The sequence below is a fragment of the Lycium barbarum genome, chromosome 5, assembly GCF_019175385.1.
Source record: "Lycium barbarum isolate Lr01 chromosome 5, ASM1917538v2, whole genome shotgun sequence".
Lineage (NCBI taxonomy): Eukaryota > Viridiplantae > Streptophyta > Magnoliopsida > Solanales > Solanaceae > Lycium > Lycium barbarum.
The window spans coordinates 118,548,395-118,566,332 of NC_083341.1; the positions used below are offsets into that span (position 1 = coordinate 118,548,395).

Consider the following 17,938-nt stretch of genomic DNA (forward strand, 5'->3'; position numbering starts at 1 on the left):
CTCAGTCAGCTGAAGTTGTGCCATGCCATGTCTAATCACCTCCCTGAATATCTTTTGTAATATCCAAAATACTCTTCCTAAAACATATTTTTTGATTATCTCACTGTTTTATTAAACCAATTGCTCTTTTTCATGTAAAAGTACTTGCTTATCAACACCTTTTTACCAAACAAACTAATTGCTCATTATCAGTTTCAGTACTTCTACCTGAAACACGTAACTGCTTATTTATAAAATCAACTTTAATACCTAAAGGTGTTTTTCAGCAATTTATGTTAACAACTACTTTTAACCAGTTAACCTAGACAGACTCTAAGTTTCTTAAAAATACTCACATTGTTGATGGTACTTAAAACAAAAGGAATTGGAATTAGGCCATTGACTGGACTTGTCATACAGTATATATATATATATATATATATATATATATATATATATATATATATATATATATATATATATATATATATATATTCAAAGAAGACAAACAAAAGGACTAAGGAGTATACAAAGAGCGGAAGAACTGACTCTCTAGACTATGCCTACAAGAATTCCATTTGTTGAAGAAGAGATCACCACAATTAAACGCTTACATTAATAGAGAGAAGGCACATTTATTCTTTAATGTTGGGTTACAACAAGCCCCCTCACATTATGGTGTACCTCTTTTTCTTGGGCAAGCAAATGGACATTATTTTTTAAGATAGATACCAGTGGACCCCGCGCATAGGGGGAGCTTAGTGCACTGGGCTGCCCTATTTTTTTAGGTACAAGTGGACTTGAACTCAGGACCTCTACTTGCTCTAATATACCATGTTTAATTGTGTGGTCACCTCATTATTGAAAGATAGAGGATTCCCCAGAAGATACTTCCCATATCCAGATCTGATCGTCTAAGATTTTAGGAATAATATTTGTAATCTAGAATATCAAATTTCTGATTATTTTTTTTTTCTCCTCTAATTGTGTATAACCTATTTTTATATGATTATGTATAATGCCAGATTTTATGGGATTTAGGTGATTCTGTTTCTCATTGTCTTTTGTATATAAAGCAATATACATGACATTGAAATATATAAACGAAACTGTTAAGTATCTTACACTTTCCACACTCATTAAATTTTTAGATGAGGTAGTCACTTAATCAATATGATAACAGAGCCAAACTCATCATTTGTGTTAGACAGACCAATGTTGGGCCACCCATGCTATTACATGGCCCAGAGCGATTGGGATTGTTGGAAAAAAAGCTTTTGCTACTTTGATTTGATAATTAAACAAATTATAAAAGAACAAACAAACAAATGAACAATGATTTTGAGTTGGGCAGGTTTTGAATTGGGCGGGTTGCATTATCAGTTATTGTTTAGCATAACTTGATCCGCACATCTTGACCCAAGAAAATTTTGGGCGAGTTATAAGCCAATATGTTAATCAACTCAAACCATTTTAACCACCCAAATTTAGCGCATCCCCCCATTTGACACCCCTAGATCAATAATCAGTGATCTGTCAAACCTCCCAACCAGAGGAAAACAACCTTGGTCAAAGAAACAAGTCCATATACTACAAACGCAAGCACCATTGAAAGGATAATGCTTGCCACCCTTTCATAGAGTAACAACTCATGCTCTAAGTGAAGTAAATGCACTCAAAAAGGATAACGAATTCTTTAGGCTCCGCCATCTTTCAATGCACTTCAAGTCAAATATAGAATAAGAGAATTCATTAAAGGGGTAGTCGAAGGCCTCTAAGGTCCTCGATCTTGACATCACTACTTTGTGCCACAACATTAACAAAGTCCCACTACCTTAAGAGATGAAACTTGACAGACCTTCTAAAATGAGATAAGAGTTCTATTGCTTAGGATGAATTTTAAAGTAGCACAAGAAAATCTTGAAAAGCATTTGTATTTCTGAATTTTGTTATTGACTTACATCTAAAAAGCAAGCTTTCATCTGCTGCAAGCAAGTTTCTAGAACCTCAGCCTTTCTCTTGGTTCCTATGCTAACGGCATTCATATCACATTCCATCATAGCACGGAGATATGGTTTCCATAGTTCATAACTGTAGTAGAAAAAGAAAAGAACAAAAAGGTAAGTCACCTACATGTTGCAAGCCAGCATTAAATGTAGTAATAAGATGTTAGCGCATCTGCAACAACACAGTCATGCCTAGAAGAAAAATGGGAAGATTTCAACATGAACAAACATTAATCAACTAAAGCTAATACAGTGAAAATACACCATCAGTTTGTTTAGTTCAGATAACATCTTTGAAAAGAAATGTGCTTATTAAATAGCTTGTGCAATAATGTGTTAGGGTTTTAAAAGTCGAATAAATGGTTTTCCAGAAAGCTCTCTGCTTCCTCTAACACCGAGGCTTAAGATCACCGCGCTCTTTGTTTTTTATGGAACCGAGAAGTTGAGAACAAATCTTAGGGCCAGAAGGTTTTTATTTTTTTTTATTTTTTTTTTTAAACAGTTAACATTCTATTATGGACAAAGCTACACCAAAGGTGTACTTCAGTAATACTTACAAGTAGTGGTTACAAAGGCAAACCCTACCACCTAGGACCTTCACAGACAATCTAAAACAGTGACAATGTCCTCAGCCTCTTGAGGAAGGTCATGAATACACCAAAAATAGAAAAAGGCTAGACAATTCATTTTCAATTTCTGAAAGGAGGTACTCGTCTTTAAAACATCTCTGGTTTCTCTCCTTTCAAATTGTCCACCAAATGCAAGCGGGGACAATCTTCCATCTCTCCCTGTGTCCTGACATATTCCCATCTCTATTCCTGCAAGCTAGAACATCCAATGTACTCCTTGGCATAGTTCACCTGATTCCCCTCAAATTGATGAATATCTGCCAAAGTTGTTGTGTCACTTTATAGTGTAAGAAGAGATGGTTTATTGTCTCTGCTTCAATTTCACAAAAAAAAAAACATCTGGAACAAAGCTGAAGTCCTGTTTTCATCACTTTGTCATGAGTTAGGACAGCTTGTCTAGCCACTAACCAAGAAAAACAAGCCACCTTGTGTGGAATCTTCACTTTCCATATCATCTTCCAAGACCAAAACCCAGACTAGACTATCTTCATTAGTAGAAAAATCCTTGAAAAGTTCAAGGGTGCTATAGAAATCTATCACCCTTTCCACTTCCCAATCATTGAGTAGTCTTCTGAAACTGAGATTCCACCCTTGGTTGTCCCTAGCTTCCAAAATTGTTGCCCCTTCTGTTGGTTTGAGTTATATATATCAGGAAACATGTGTTTTAAGGAAAGTTGCCCAATCCAAACATCATTCCAAAAGGATGTTTTCCCTCCATTGCCTACTTTGATCCTGGTATTTTTCCACATTTTAGGCCACTGATTCCTGATGGCTCTCCACAAGCCAACACCATAAGGATTCTTCACTTCCTTTGTGACCTATTGACCTTCCATTCCATATCTTGACAGGACAACCTGTTTCCACAAAGACTGTTCATTTGAAACAAATCTCCATAGCCATTTCAACAGAAGACTTTTGTTTTGTGTCCTCGGGTTCTTAGTACCCATTCCTCCTGCTTGCTTACTGGTTATGACTGTCAACCACTTCACCAAATGAATCTTTTTTGTCTCACTGTTTCCTTGCCATAGGGAATTTCTTCTAATGGTATCCAGCTTTTCAATGACATTCACTGGCATGGGAAATACAGACATCATATAGGTTGGCATGGCATCAAGAACACTGGTAATAAGAGTCAGTCTACCTCCCAGAGATAGGTATTGGCTCTTCCAAATAACTAGTTTCTTTTCACATTTCTCCAACACTGTATTCCAGATATTCTTAGATTTACCCTTAGCACCCAGTGGCATGCCAAGGTATGTAGTAGGAAGTTCTCCAATTCTGCCTCCCAAGATGTTGGCCATAGCATTAATATTTGGCACCTCATTAACTAGGTACAAAAAGCTCTTCCCCCAGTTGATGTGAAGTCCAGCTATAGCTTCAAAGAGAATAAAAATAACTCTCAGGTATTTCAATTGGTCACTTTCTGCATCACAAAAGATTAGAGTGTCATCAGCATATTGAAGGTGAGATATTGTCACTCCTTGATTCACCCCTGCATTGGTCTTGAAACCCTTGATTCTGTTGTTAATCTGAGTTGTACTCAACATGTCACTAAGTCCTCCCATTGCTAGAAAAAATAGAAAAGGGGATAAAGGATCCCGTTGTCTCAAACCTCTTTCAGAGGAGAAGAAACCAGAAGGTGATCCATTGATCAAGACTAAAAACTTGACAGTACTTGTACAAAATTTTATCCAGTTGATCCATCTCCAGCCAAACTCCATTTTCTCCAAAGTCCTCCATAGGAATTCCCAGTTTAAATGGTCATATGCTTTTTCTATGTCAAGCTTACACAAAATTCCAGGAACCTTAGAAATCCTCCTCAAATCGACACATTTATTTGCTATCAAGATGGCATCCATTATCTGTCTTCCTTTGATAAAAGCCATTTGTGGTGCATCCACCAATTTAGACATCACTTTCTTCAGCCTGTCAGTTAGCAGTTTAGAAATGATCTTGTAACAGCTACCTATCAAGCTAATTGGTCTAAAATCTTTCAGTTCTTTGGCACCCACATTCTTGGTGATCAATGCTATGAAGGTGGCATTGAAACTCTTTTCAAAATAGCCTTGCTCATGGAAATTCTGAACCGCTGCTACCACATCCCCTCCTACCACATCGCAACAATGAGAAAAGAAGGCCATAGAGAAACCATCTGGACCGGGGGCTTTATCCCCTGTACGTGAAAAGACACAATCTTTAATTTCCTATTCTCCAAACTTTCTCTGTAGCAAGATATTATCTTCATCATTGATCATAGATTGTACTCTGGGATTGAATTGTGGTCTCCATGTTTCTGTTTCAGAGTATAAATTTTGATAGAAACTAGTGATCTCCTCACTAATCTCTGTTGGATCATCTACCATAGCCCCATTGATCAACAGGCTATCAATGCTGTTATACCTCTTGTGACAGTTAGCAGTTTTATGGAAAAACTTGGTATTCCTGTCACCTTCTTTGAGCCATAAAACCCTGGATCTTTGTCTCCAGGCCACTTCCTCCTTTTTGATATTCTCCTCAAACTCCACAGTTAGGACAGCCCTCAGGTAGGCCTCATCATCAGTCAGAAGTCTTTGGTCTTGTATCACATCCAATTCGGACAATTGATTGAGGATGTTCTGTTTTTGTAACCCCAAATTACCTTGTACTGTTCTACTCCAATCTTTTAACTTCATCTTCAAGGCTCTCAGTTTGCAGGAAAGCAGATAATCTGGCCTACCTTCATACACCCCAGCTTCCCACCAAGCTTTCACTCCGTCCTTGAAATTTTCTGTCTGTAGCCACCAATTCTCAAATTTGAAGTAAGAGTTTGTCCTCTCCCAGTTGCCACATTCCAGTATCAAAGGACTGTGATCTGATGCGACTCTTTCTAGAACTGATTGCTTGATTTTTCTGAAAGACTTCCCATTCTTCTGAAATCAAGAATCTGTCCAGCCTTGCTGCAATGTCATGCCCTTCCCCTTTTTTCCAAGAAAACTTGCTACCTACCAGTGGTAGGTCCTCCCATTCCATGTCCTTAATAAATTCAGATAGATCCTCCATTGCTTTATTGAATCTTGTACAATTCTTCTTCTCAGATGGAAATCTCACAGTGTTGAAATCTCCACAGATCACCCAAGGCCCATTAAAGAGGCTTCTAACTGCCCCTAGTTCCTGCCACACCTCTTCCCTTTCCACTCTACCATTAGGAGCATAAATACTTGACAAATGCCAACAGAAATCCTGTGATTTGCCAGTAAATTTGAGGGTGTTACAGTAAGCACCCACCACACATATTTCTCCTTCCCAAATGCTACTGTCCCAAAGAATAATTATGCCCCCTCTAGTACCACTAGCCTCTAGTTGTGCATACTTCACCCATCTATTAGCCCATATCTCTTTAATAACATCCCCTATGTCACCTTCCAGCTTGGATTCTTGAAGACAGTACACATCTGCCCTCCATTTGCTCATCATATTTTTTATTTTCGGCCTCTTTCTATGATCATTAAGGCCCCTCACATTCCAAGATGCTATGTTAACCTTCATTGATTTGGTTAATAAAGCATCCCCCCTACTTCTTGTACCGAAACTCACAAAATTACTGCCCGGTTCCAGATTCTTCAATTCTTTAGAACCCTTGCCTTTTGGAGTCACTGGAACAATAGCAACAGCCTTTTCTTTCACATCTTGTCGCTTCCCATCAATTTTCATAAATAATTCCAGCGCCGCTTTCTCGCAGCCCTGAAAATGAACACCAAACTCCTCGTTCATTCCGATAATATGTTGTTTGACCCAAATAGAGATCCCTTGGTCTGAATCCGAGAGAACTTGATCGGTCGAGTTTAACGGAATAATATCCACAATAGTTAAACCTCCTTCTTCCTCCAATTGTAGATTCTCCTCTGCTAATGCCAACAGAGGTTGAGAGTCATCTATTTGGATAATCGACATATCATCGTCATCTTTTTGTTCATCAAGGTTCCCCCTTCGGTATTGCATGGCAGGAAAAGAATTGGGTGGTGATGGATTTTTGTTATTGAGGATCTGGCAATTTTGGGGACTCGGGAAATTCTGGTTGGTGGGTGAAGGTTTGAGAGGTGCAGATATGGTGGGTATAGAATAAGATGAATAAGTGAATTTTGTCGCCTCCCACAAGGAGAAAGATTCAAGAAATTTGGAAGCGGTTGTCTTCAATTCAAGCAGCACTGGATCGATATGAAATTGGGGCCTAATTGTTTGCAGATTCTGATTCTCACGTGACAGAGCACGTGTTTCATTAAAAAAAACCTCCTGCTTGTCTGGTTCCTCTATTTGTGAAAAGGCCTCAAAACGATTTGGGCCTAACAAAATTTTTGGGCCTGAAACTTTGTTCATCAGAGGAAGGTCACATGGGGGACTCACATGCTTCCCTTTTGAATTTGAAGTCTCCTCTACAGCTGTCTCCTCTGACAAAACCCTCGATATATTATCTGCTGGGTAAAAGAGGGTTCGCCACTTTCACCGTTGTCTTCTCCAATGGAGTAAACCATCGGAATTTCAGCCCAGATCTGGATAGTGAAGTTCAGACTTTCGTTTTTTATCGTCACCTCCTTCGGAATACTGCAACCATCTCCCCTTGAAAGCTGTACTCTGTAGTACTTTCTGCCTCATTGTATATGAGAATGAAACAGTGGTTCTTGCCGAGCAATATTTGGCTAAGAAAACAAGGCCAAATAGCTTAATTCATTGTGAGACATGGAGCTTGTGAAATATTTTTAGTCTTTGCTTTTTGTCAAGGATGTTTGACCATCAATTCTGAAGTCTGCAGAACGCTGCTTCTATTCAAGTTGGAAAGGAAGTTGAAAAAACTTTCAGATATAAAAGAGCTCACCAGAACACATATCAATTCAATTGAGGGTCTTTAACACTTCTGATGATGTGGTTCTAATTCAACAGCCTGATGAATGAAACATTTAGATGATTTGCGAAGTCTTTCTCCAGCTCAGACAAGAAGAGTTCAGGGCAGCAAAGAGAGAACACCCTACTCAACTGGGTGACCCTATTAGAATGACATGCACTATTACTATTACCAATGCCTGCATCAACTTCTAACCTACATCTAATGAAATACAATCTGCACAAACATACAACAAATGCACTGCTTAATTTCTCGGAGACTGCAGGCCGACATCATTTTTCACGAATTCAGCAGCCAGCGGCAAAGAAACTGCCTACAGGCTTACACCAATTCCAACCTGTGTTTTTCAGGAAGTTTGAGGGGAATTCTAATTTATAAGTAACATAAGTTGGTGTTTTATTGGACAGGGCGTTATTTGCTGTCAGTTCTTCCTTCCCCAGAATGATGTCCCTAGTCTATCAGATCAAGCAGCTCCACAACTCAAGCTATCCCAATTGATCTCTGCATATATTTATCTACTTTAAGAGGAACTCCCACTTCCCCAAAAGGACGTCTTGGGTTATTCACTAAAGCTGAACTCCACATATTTTGACTTTAGCCAAATGTTTTCCATGATAACAGATTGGGCAACCTAAAAACAAAATGAATCATCAAGAAGTATTGGGTTGCTTGAGCAATGTACTTTTTTGAGTCTCAGTGAAATGATGTAAGCAAGAGAAATTTCAGCAGAAGCATCTAATATCAAGCATAGAACTGCTATTATTAGCTTCTCGACTGGATACCAGCTACTCAGCTTTACCTGAACTATTTTGGAAATTTTACTATAATGTCGAGCACTATGTTTTGACACTTTGAGCCAGTGTAAGCCATCATTGGTTCTGAGAAAGCCAGAGAGTATATATGAACCATATTCTTTTTTGATAAGTGACTATATATGAACCATATGAAAGGAACGCTAGTTGGCAACAATTTCAATAGGGGGGGTTAATATGTTATTAACTGCACAATCATCAGAAAAGAATAAGAAAGACAGTTCGATGATGAAATCGAGATAAGAGTACAAGAAAAACAAGTTAGCCCCGAGTACTCACCCCATATCATCATATCCCATCACTAGCGCTTCCCCCTGGATTTAAAGAGAAATCCTTAGTTAGCTATTAATTCAGAAATGTGAAGAAGTTGCAAAGATAACTGCATACAGTATAGCTTAGAAGAGAGCAAATCAAGGCTATAACAGCAGTAGGCAGCTTACAAGCATATTGAAAGCTCAAATATACCAATTTATTTTCTCATAAGGAAATAAAAGGGACAAAGGACAGAGGCTGTGTTTTTTAATAAGGACAAGGTTTTTTCCATCATCCGTAATAAGTACCAGTGCTGATCGAATCCCTTCACATCGTGCCATTGGTTTAGTTGAGAGATTAGAAAAAAGAAGCCATATCCATGCATCATATCAGCAACAAAAAAATTTGAGCAAGTCAAATCAGATACAGTATTTTCCATCCATCCAGGCCTAGTTCCTGTAATTTTCCAATTTCAGAAACCGGAGTCTTAATCAGGGGAGGACCCACGTTGTAACAAGAGGGTTCAACTAAATCATCTTCGCCTAAAAAAAAATCTATTTACATGTGTAAATTATACATGAAACGAATATCTAAGGCGAAATGAATCCGCTTGACACATCAATGAAGGTTGGCTCAGTGGTCGAGCAGAGTCATTCATCTGAGAGCACACGCTTTCAAGCCTTGCTGTGCACAGTCGTTATGCATTTTAAATACTTTTCAGTCATGAGTACGTTAGTACCAAATTAGAACAATGATGTGCAAGGGAATACCACCGTATACTATTTTAGTTTATTAGCTTCATTGTTTTAATCTTTTTTACGTTAAACTAGTTCAATTAATAATATGTTAAAATTGTTATCTCACAATTCCTTTAAGTTTATTATTTGGGTCACGTTTTTATTATAATTTACATTACATTATTTATTGTTTGTAAATAATAACTTCTAAAATTTTACTTGTATGCATAAACTTGTGTATTAACTTGATATTTTATGTATTCTAAAACTTCTAGTTATAAAGGTGTCTTTTTTAATTATTGGGGATACATGAATGTGAGCTTAGCTCTATATTTTTATCTATTTATTGTTTTAGTAAATTGTTTGTTTATTTTATTTTTTTTAATTTTTTATGGTGTTCCAGAATTACTAAATTGTTACTGTTATTAACTAATTATAAGAATAAAGCATAAAAGTTAAAATCGAAGACTTTAGTCTTACTGATTATCTCTCTCTATTTATATACAAATACAAAATGATGTTGTTTGTCTTCATTTTATTTCATTTTCAGAACAAGAACACCTAAAAATGACAAATTTTCTTGGGCATTGTTGGAAAAAAGAAAAAAGATCAACATACAAAATTCACTTTGTTGTACAAGGTAATCCCTATTGTCGACCATCATGTTATTAATGTTATGCTGCCTAATTGACTCTGCTTGACCAAAATATTGGGTCCGCCGCTGGTCCTTATGTGGCAGAGAACAAAAATAAAACCACCAATATTCTACAAATACAGAAACAACAGCAGCATCTGTCAAAAGGAGAAACAACTTTACAGAAATTTCTTGTTACACATGATGTAACGTAACAGTCAGAGTCAAAGAATTTATAAAATCTGCTTAAACAAGTGTATGTCTTCGTCTCTCTGGCATTTCTCCTTCCAATAAAGAGACTAGGGGAGAAAAAATTAGACCTTGCTCTGAAATGAGTTTTTCGGGAAGTTCTACAGTTCAATATGCACAAATGAGGCTTCGGAAGATTAAAAGATTTATGCAGAGACCAAGAAGATGATCTAGTGGGTAGTGGCAAATTACCAAGAATGGAAACATTTCTGCTGGTAGAGGAAGAAAGCATTCTGTGGTCACCAGAATAACTGTTGATTAGTCCAAGCCTTGATGGGCAAAGTTACCCGGTACTGGTGCTGGTGGGAGGTAGTAGGTACCCCGTAGAATTAGTTGAGGTGCACGCAAGATAGCCCAGACACCACGGTTATCAACAAGAAAAAGGAACTTCCGATAAAACGTATACTAATAAAACTTGGATGGTGACAAGTGCATGAATATAGTTTGTGAAACTCCAGTTATGCTTTGTACTGCATTCTATTATGTAATTCATTCAGGCAAAGAATAATGTCGTTGTATGCCACATATTACCGAAAAGGCACCTGCAGCATGTAGTTCAGACCTCTAATGCAAAACCAGTAAGAGGTTGATCATTCCTTTACCAGAGCAATTTAAGGGAGGAGTGTCCCAGAGAGTTGTTTACCAGTAAAAGTAGTAACATAGAGACATGCATTAAATACATGATTGCTGCTGAATGAGAAAAATCAATATCTTAATTTGACACTCCCTCTCTATGGACACTAAAATGTCATCTACTTCCACTAACACTTCTATATAAGCTGTCATAAAAGGAAGAGCAAAGTACTTCTAGTAAAGACTGAAGGGGAAACATGTGTTTCCTCTATTTAATGTATCCACTATCGAAAGCAAATCTTACTATGATTATATCAAATTTATTTCTTTCTAACCAAAGCAATATATACAAATGTGAGAAAAGGACATGGAAGAAGTAACAACGAAAAATAAGAAATACGCATAAGCTAATAAATAATCTAGCTGAGTAAGGATATTACAAGTTTAGTTGGCGAGAACCGAGTGTTCGAGTCCTTAATTGCATAATATCGATCAAGTAGTTTCTTTATGTGATCGTGCATTGTTGCATCTGTTCCAATGCCAGCCTATTAGAAAAACAATGACATAGATGAAAATCCACGTGATCATTATCTGGGAAAACCTATAAAACTGAAGGTCAGAACAATAAAACTGAAGGTCAGACACGTGAGAAGACAGTGTTTATACGAAAATATGGTTAGCACTGTTTTGAAAAAACAAACTAGCATCACAGAACGCATACCTTGTCCATACAACCCAATAGATCAGCCTCACTTAAAAGGGGAGGAGGTCTTGTAACTCCTGAATCAAGGGTCAATGTTGTTGGTGTAAACTGCAGTTACAACAGCAAACAGGTATTTGTGTTCAAGCATCTTGCAGGAAGACAACGGAAGATATCTATAAAACTGAATAACTCATTTCTTTACATAAGCTTTGTTTTTCCTAGAATGCATGTTTATTTTCTGATGCAAGTGGGGAGAATTTTAATACGATCTCTCAACATGGAAGGTTGTATTTGCATATATGGCCCATTTAACAAGAAATATCAAGGATTACATTGCAGGCAGAAATGGATTGTCAGTATATAACCAAGTCTGTTAGATGATATGCCTACTGTGAGCTGTAACACTATCAGAAACTAGGAAGTGCTTTATATAGATCACAATAAAAGCAAAGAGAAAAGGAAATGATTCAGAGAGACAAGAATAATTTAATTACCACTCAAGATCTCTAGTTATATGTCCAGCAAAAAGGAAGAGCTACACAGACATATTATCAAGAACTAAAGTAAATCAATGTATTCAGCAGATATTCATTGCACACTCAGCATATGTCATGGCTCTTGACCATCACTACTTAGTTAATTGGTGAAAGAAATTGCCATGAGGCCTTTGGTTGCTTCAGCTGGTTGAACTATCAAGCATTATGATGCAGTTAGAAATAGATTGGCAGAATATGTGGCAAACAATGAGATTCTATGCCTACTGTGAGCTGTACCACCAAAAATTCTAGGAAGCACAATATATACTCAAATAAGAATATGAGACGTAGAGAATATACTCAAATGAGAATACTCATTCTAGCATTCAAGCTCTACAGACATTCCCTTAAAAGAAAGAGCTATAAGGCAAGTTAAAGACAAAATTCAGCAAGCTACAACATCAATAAGACAATAATAGGTAGTCAATCCCAGATAAATAGGTTGGGAGTCCTTCCAACAGCTTCATAATAGCGAAGGTGGTGGGGGGCGACTTTAATGTCATCCGATACCCCATTGAGAGAACAAATTGTCTGAGAATCAATGGAGCTATGGCTGAGTTCTCAGAATGCATAGAAGAACTGGAGTTAGTGGATCCTCCTTTATTTGGGGGTTCCTTCACATGGAGAAGAGGTGAAAACCATAGAAGTGCATCCAGAATGGATAGATTCCTCTACTCTTCAACATGGGAAGAACAATTCATATTATTAAACAATCAGTTTTGCCTAAGATAGGATCTGATCGCAATCCTATTTTGCTATCCTGTGGAGAGTTGAACTTCAAAAAGTCTTACTTTAGATTTGAGAACTGGTGGATGGGAGTAGAGGGGTTCAAGGAAAATGTGAAACTGTGGTGGGGATCATTTGTGGTAGATGGGAGGCCTGGCTTTGTTCTGGCTGAAAAGCTGAAAATGTTAAAAGAAAAACTGAAGGACTGGAGTAAAAATAAGAGGGGCAACTGGAAACAGAGGAAGGAGGATATTCTAAATCAATTGGCTAATTGGGAGGCTGTACAAGAACAAAGAATGCTTACAGATGATAAGGCAGTACAAAAATCAAATTTAGCTATGGAGTATGAGGAAGTAGCAAGAAACGAAGAAATAGCTTGGAAGCAAAGATCCAGGATACAATGGCTGTAACGGGGAGACAAAAATACAAAATACTTTCACAGGATAGCAACAGCTCACAAAAGGGTTAATTCCATTGATAACCTGACTGTGGGGGGAAATGAGGTGACAAACCCTGAGGACATCAAAGAAGCAATCCAAAACTTCTACAAGACTCTTTACAAAGAAACAGAGGAATGGAGGCCAGATCTGGTGGCACATGAAGTCAAAGGGATTACTATGGAAGAGCAAGAGTGGCTTCAAAGACAATTTGATGAAGCAGAAGTTCTGGAATGCATAGAAATGTGTGCTATGGAGAAGGCACCTGGGCCTGATGGATTTCCTATGTCATTCTATTTAACTTTCTGGGAGATAATGAAAGATGACATACTGAAAACCATTCAATATTTTCATGAGAATCAGAAGTTTGAGAAAAGCTTTAATACTACTTTTATAGCATCGATCCCCAAAACAGCAAGAGCATCAGAGTTGAAGGACTTCAGACCTATAAGTCTCATAGGTCGGGTTAATAAGATAGTAGCAAAGCTACTAGCTGAAAAAGGCTCAAGAAGGTAGTTGATAATCTGGTGAACAAGCATCAAATGGCTTTTATAAAGGGGAGACAAATCATGGAATCTGCACTTATTGCTAGTGAATGTGTGGACTCCAGAATCAAAGGGGCAGAAGCAGGTGTCGTGTGTAAATTGGACATAGAAAAAGCTTATGACCATGTTAATTGGAAATTTTTGTTGAGCATCCTTAGACAAATGGGCTTTGGTGAGAAGTGGCTGAAATGGATAAACTTTTGCATTAAAACTGTCAGGTTCTCTGTTCTTGTGAATGGAGAACCTGTAGGTTTTTTTCCCTTCCGAAAGAGGACTTAGGCAGGGTGACCCATTGTCCCCTTTCCTGTTCATAATAGCAATGGAGGATTTTGACAGCTTGATGAGGATAGCTTTGCAGAATATGTGGATTAAAGGCTTTGAGATAGGGGATATCGGGGGGCAGAGAAAAGAGATATGTCATCTATAGTATGCAGATGACACAGTGACATTTTGCGAGCCCAAGGTCGAACAGATTGGTTACATAAGAATGAACTTGACACTATTTGAAGCATCTTCAGGCCCAGAGGTAAATTGGGGAAGAAACAGTTTGTTTTCAATAAAAGAGGTACCAAACATACAGACTCTTGCTCTCATTTTAGGACGTAGAGTGGATATTTTGCCTACAACTTATCTAGGCATGCCTCTTGGCAGCAAACACAAAGCAGAGGAAATTTGGGATGGAATAGTAGAGAAAACAAAAAAAAATTGGCAAAGTAGAAGGCACATTACTTATCTTTAGGAGGAAGACTTATTCTTATCAATTCTGTTCTAGATTCTCTTCCCACATATGCAATGTCATTATTTCCTTTACCCTCCAATGTTCAGAAGAAATTGGATAGACTTAGAAGGGAGTTCTTATGGCATGGCTGCAGAGAGGGAAAAGGTTATAATCTGGTTAAATGGCAGACAACAACGAGAGATAAAGAAAGGGGTGGATTGGGCATTAGAAACTTGAAAGCACAGAATAATTGTCTGTTGATGAAGTGGCTATGGAGGTACAACAGTGAGGAGAATGCATTATGGAAAGAGGTGATCAAGTGCAAGTTTGGTGAACTCAATCCTTGGTGTACTAGAGTGAGCACTGGCACTTATGGTGTTGGAGCATGGAAAACAATCAGAGCTTTATGGCCCAAGATGGAAAGTAATATGCAAATGACTGTAGGAGATGGAAAAAGAGTAAAATTCTGGAAAGATTCTTGGAAGGAGCAAGTTCCAATGAGGGAAATATTTCCAGACTTGTTTATTCTATGCAATAATCCAGAGAGCACAATAGATGAGATGTGGAGTGCACAGGGCTGGAACTTAAATTTCAGAAGACTGTTGAATGATTGGGAGGTGGAAAGGGTGGCCGACCTGTTAAGCAAAATTGGTGATTTCAGTGGCACCAACAATGAACCAGACACTCTAAGATGGAAGCATAATAGTGATGGGAAATTCTCAGTAAAAAGGGCTTACAAAAGGGAGTGTAATCTACAGAATAGAGAGCAACCAAAGCTTTGGAGAAACTTATGGAAGTGCCCAGTTCCAAACAAGGTGAAATGCTTCACATGGTTGGTGGCAAGGAGGGCTTGTTTAACACATGAAGTTCTAAAGAGAAAAGGTGCCATCATAGTTTCCAGATGTTTCTTGTGCAAGGAAACAGATGAAACCAACAAGCATCTATTTCTACATTGCAAATTCACTGCACAACTGTGGTCCTTATTTCTCAACATAACAGAGACACAATGGACTATGCCTGAACACACTGCAAATTCACTTAGTTGTTGGATGAAGAGGGGAGGCAGTAAGAGTCAAAAGAAATGGTGGAGGATAATCCCACACTGCATATGGTGGACAGTTTGGAAGGAGAGGAATGATAGGTCTTTTGAAAATAGATCCAGTTCCCTTCAGAAAGTCAAATGGAATTGTATAGTATCTTTCTACTTTTGGAGTAAAGAAATAGGATTAGAAGATATAAATCAGTTTGTAGATTTATTAAAATCTCTGTAAGTATTTCTATTTCCTTTTGATGTTCCTGCTGTAACACTTTTGAAGGTCTCCAGCATGTCCTAAATGCTGATAAAAACACAATTACCAGTTTCAAAAAAAAAATATATATATATCTTAAAAACTTTTTCAACATAAAGGTAAGAAAGTTTTAGTTATTGAAGCTGGTCAATGATAAGTTGGGATTTTTACCGTGTGTATTTTTATAGATTCTAGACTCCTTTAAATGAGAATTAATCTAAAAGTGTGCTGGATTGGTGCATTTTCATGTTGATGAACTTAAAGAAAGCAAAACGGAAGAAAAGCATCAAACACTTGCAAGAATCTGGACATCTGGGCAAAACTTTTTTTTTTTTTTAGATGAAATTAGAGATTTGGGCAAACAAGTGAAGGAATGGAAATCTGCATCTCAACCGTGGCAGCGGTGGCCAAGCCGTTACCGTCTCAACAGTTGGAGCCAACGTTTTCATTGATCAAGCACCAGAAGCATTTAAGAAACCATTGCCACAGTTACTTGGGAAAGTAGAACTTAGTTTGGTAATAGGTAATAACAAGGAATTGTGTTGATTAAGGGATTAATCTAACATATTTAATAGAACCGGGGATAGGGAGATTCGTACTTGGGCATATATCAATTGCTACTCCCTCCGTTTCAATTTATGTGAGCCTATTTAACTGGACACAAAGTTTAAGAAAGAAGGGAAGACTTTTGAAAGATATGGTTCAAAACAAGTCAGTGATATTTGTGTGGCCATAAATCATTTGAAAAAAGTGAATTTGTCTCCAAATTTATAAAGGGGTCAATCTTTTTGGCACGGACTAAAAAGGAAATAGGTTCATATAAATTTAGACGGAGGGAGTGTTTATAAAACCCCAATTGACTTGGGAAAGTCAAATTGGTGGTTAAAAGTCTTTTAAGTATTGGAAAATATTAAGCACACAAGCGTGTGGCCTAGGAATCAATGAAGTGAATTGGGAACCATGAGGTCTGTGGTTCAAATCTCAATGGAGGCCAAAACACTATGTGATTTCTTCCTATTTGTCCAAGCCTTGGTGGACAGAGTTACCGGTACCTGTGCTGGTGGGAGGTAACAGGTAACCCGTGGAATCGAGGTGCACGCAAGCTGGCCTGAACATCATGGTTATCAACAAAAAGTATTAAGAAATATTAAGTAGGCACTTGTGATATTGATGCCATAACACTAGTTCAATCAAATCAATGTTAGTGCCTCGTAATTGTTAGAACTCTTTATTAATGCACTTATAGTGTTTGTTTAAATTCCTCATAGAATATTTTAGTTATCTTTAGTCATATTAAATTGTTAATTGAAAACCAAAACCTTAATGGAAAGTTAAATTAGGAAAGTAGATTCACATAAACTAAACACTCACGCTTTCACCATGTTCCCTTCTCAAAAAAAAAAAAAAACACTCACGCTTACACCAACACTCCTAGTTGGGTTGCTATATTACGTGACCGTATCATATTTTCAAATAAAGGTATATCGTGGACATCATCAGTCTACTAAAAGTAAAGATGAGGTCCTAACAAAAAGCAAGAAGACGAAATGAACAATGTGAATTGGGCCATTCGGCAAATCACAAAGTGCATCCTTTTGCTTACGCAAAAGAAAGCTAAATGGTCCTCCATACTACAAAAACTCTAAAGCTCTAGACTTGGCTAGACTTGTAATATACAGAATTAGTCCCATGGTTCAAGCTAAAGCTGCAAGAGTCGATAGGTCTTCAAACTGTTGCTGCATCTTAAACCAAAAAAAAATCGACTTTAAATAGTTCCTCCCTCAACTAAAAGCAAGATGAAGAGAATTTTTATTGTCAACAGCATGTACATGATGTAATTGACTTTTGAGTGGTAAGATGGGAATTAAAAGATAACATTGCAAAATTAAAAAAGAAACAGCCTAGCTCCAACAGGTCAACCCATCCCCCCCCCCCCTCTTTCCCAATAGGTGACTTTTACATTTAAAAATATTCTGCTGATATGCTAGTCTGGGTTATTGGGTACGTTTGGGTGTCCAGCACGGACACTAGTCGCGGCCTACGGAGTTGGGTCGTGACAAAGTCCTGGCAGATTCAACTAGAACCCCACAAACTCTCAGTCAACACTAACTGCTCGAATGTAAGAATATTGATATCAAATTGTTGTAAATCTTACGGAAAATATTTGATCACGAACACTTGTAGGAAACTCTTAATGCTTGATCACGAACCTTGCAAGATATTCTTGAAAGCTTGAG

At 37.7% G+C, this 17,938-nt stretch overlaps 1 protein-coding gene across 2 annotated transcripts in view; it reads right to left on the bottom strand.

Annotated features, from left to right (window-relative positions):
• Positions 1-17,938, bottom strand: part of LOC132641250 (DNA topoisomerase 3-alpha) — a 69,195-nt gene that overhangs the window by 11,250 nt on the left and 40,007 nt on the right. For both annotated transcript variants that reach the window (XM_060358165.1, XM_060358164.1), the window contains 4 exons: positions 11,469-11,558; positions 11,188-11,292; positions 8,582-8,616; positions 1,941-2,070 (listed from right to left, as the gene is read on the bottom strand). In XM_060358165.1, coding sequence (XP_060214148.1) covers positions 1,941-2,070; positions 8,582-8,616; positions 11,188-11,292; positions 11,469-11,558 — 360 coding nt within the window. The remainder of the gene's footprint in view (positions 1-1,940; positions 2,071-8,581; positions 8,617-11,187; positions 11,293-11,468; positions 11,559-17,938) is intronic.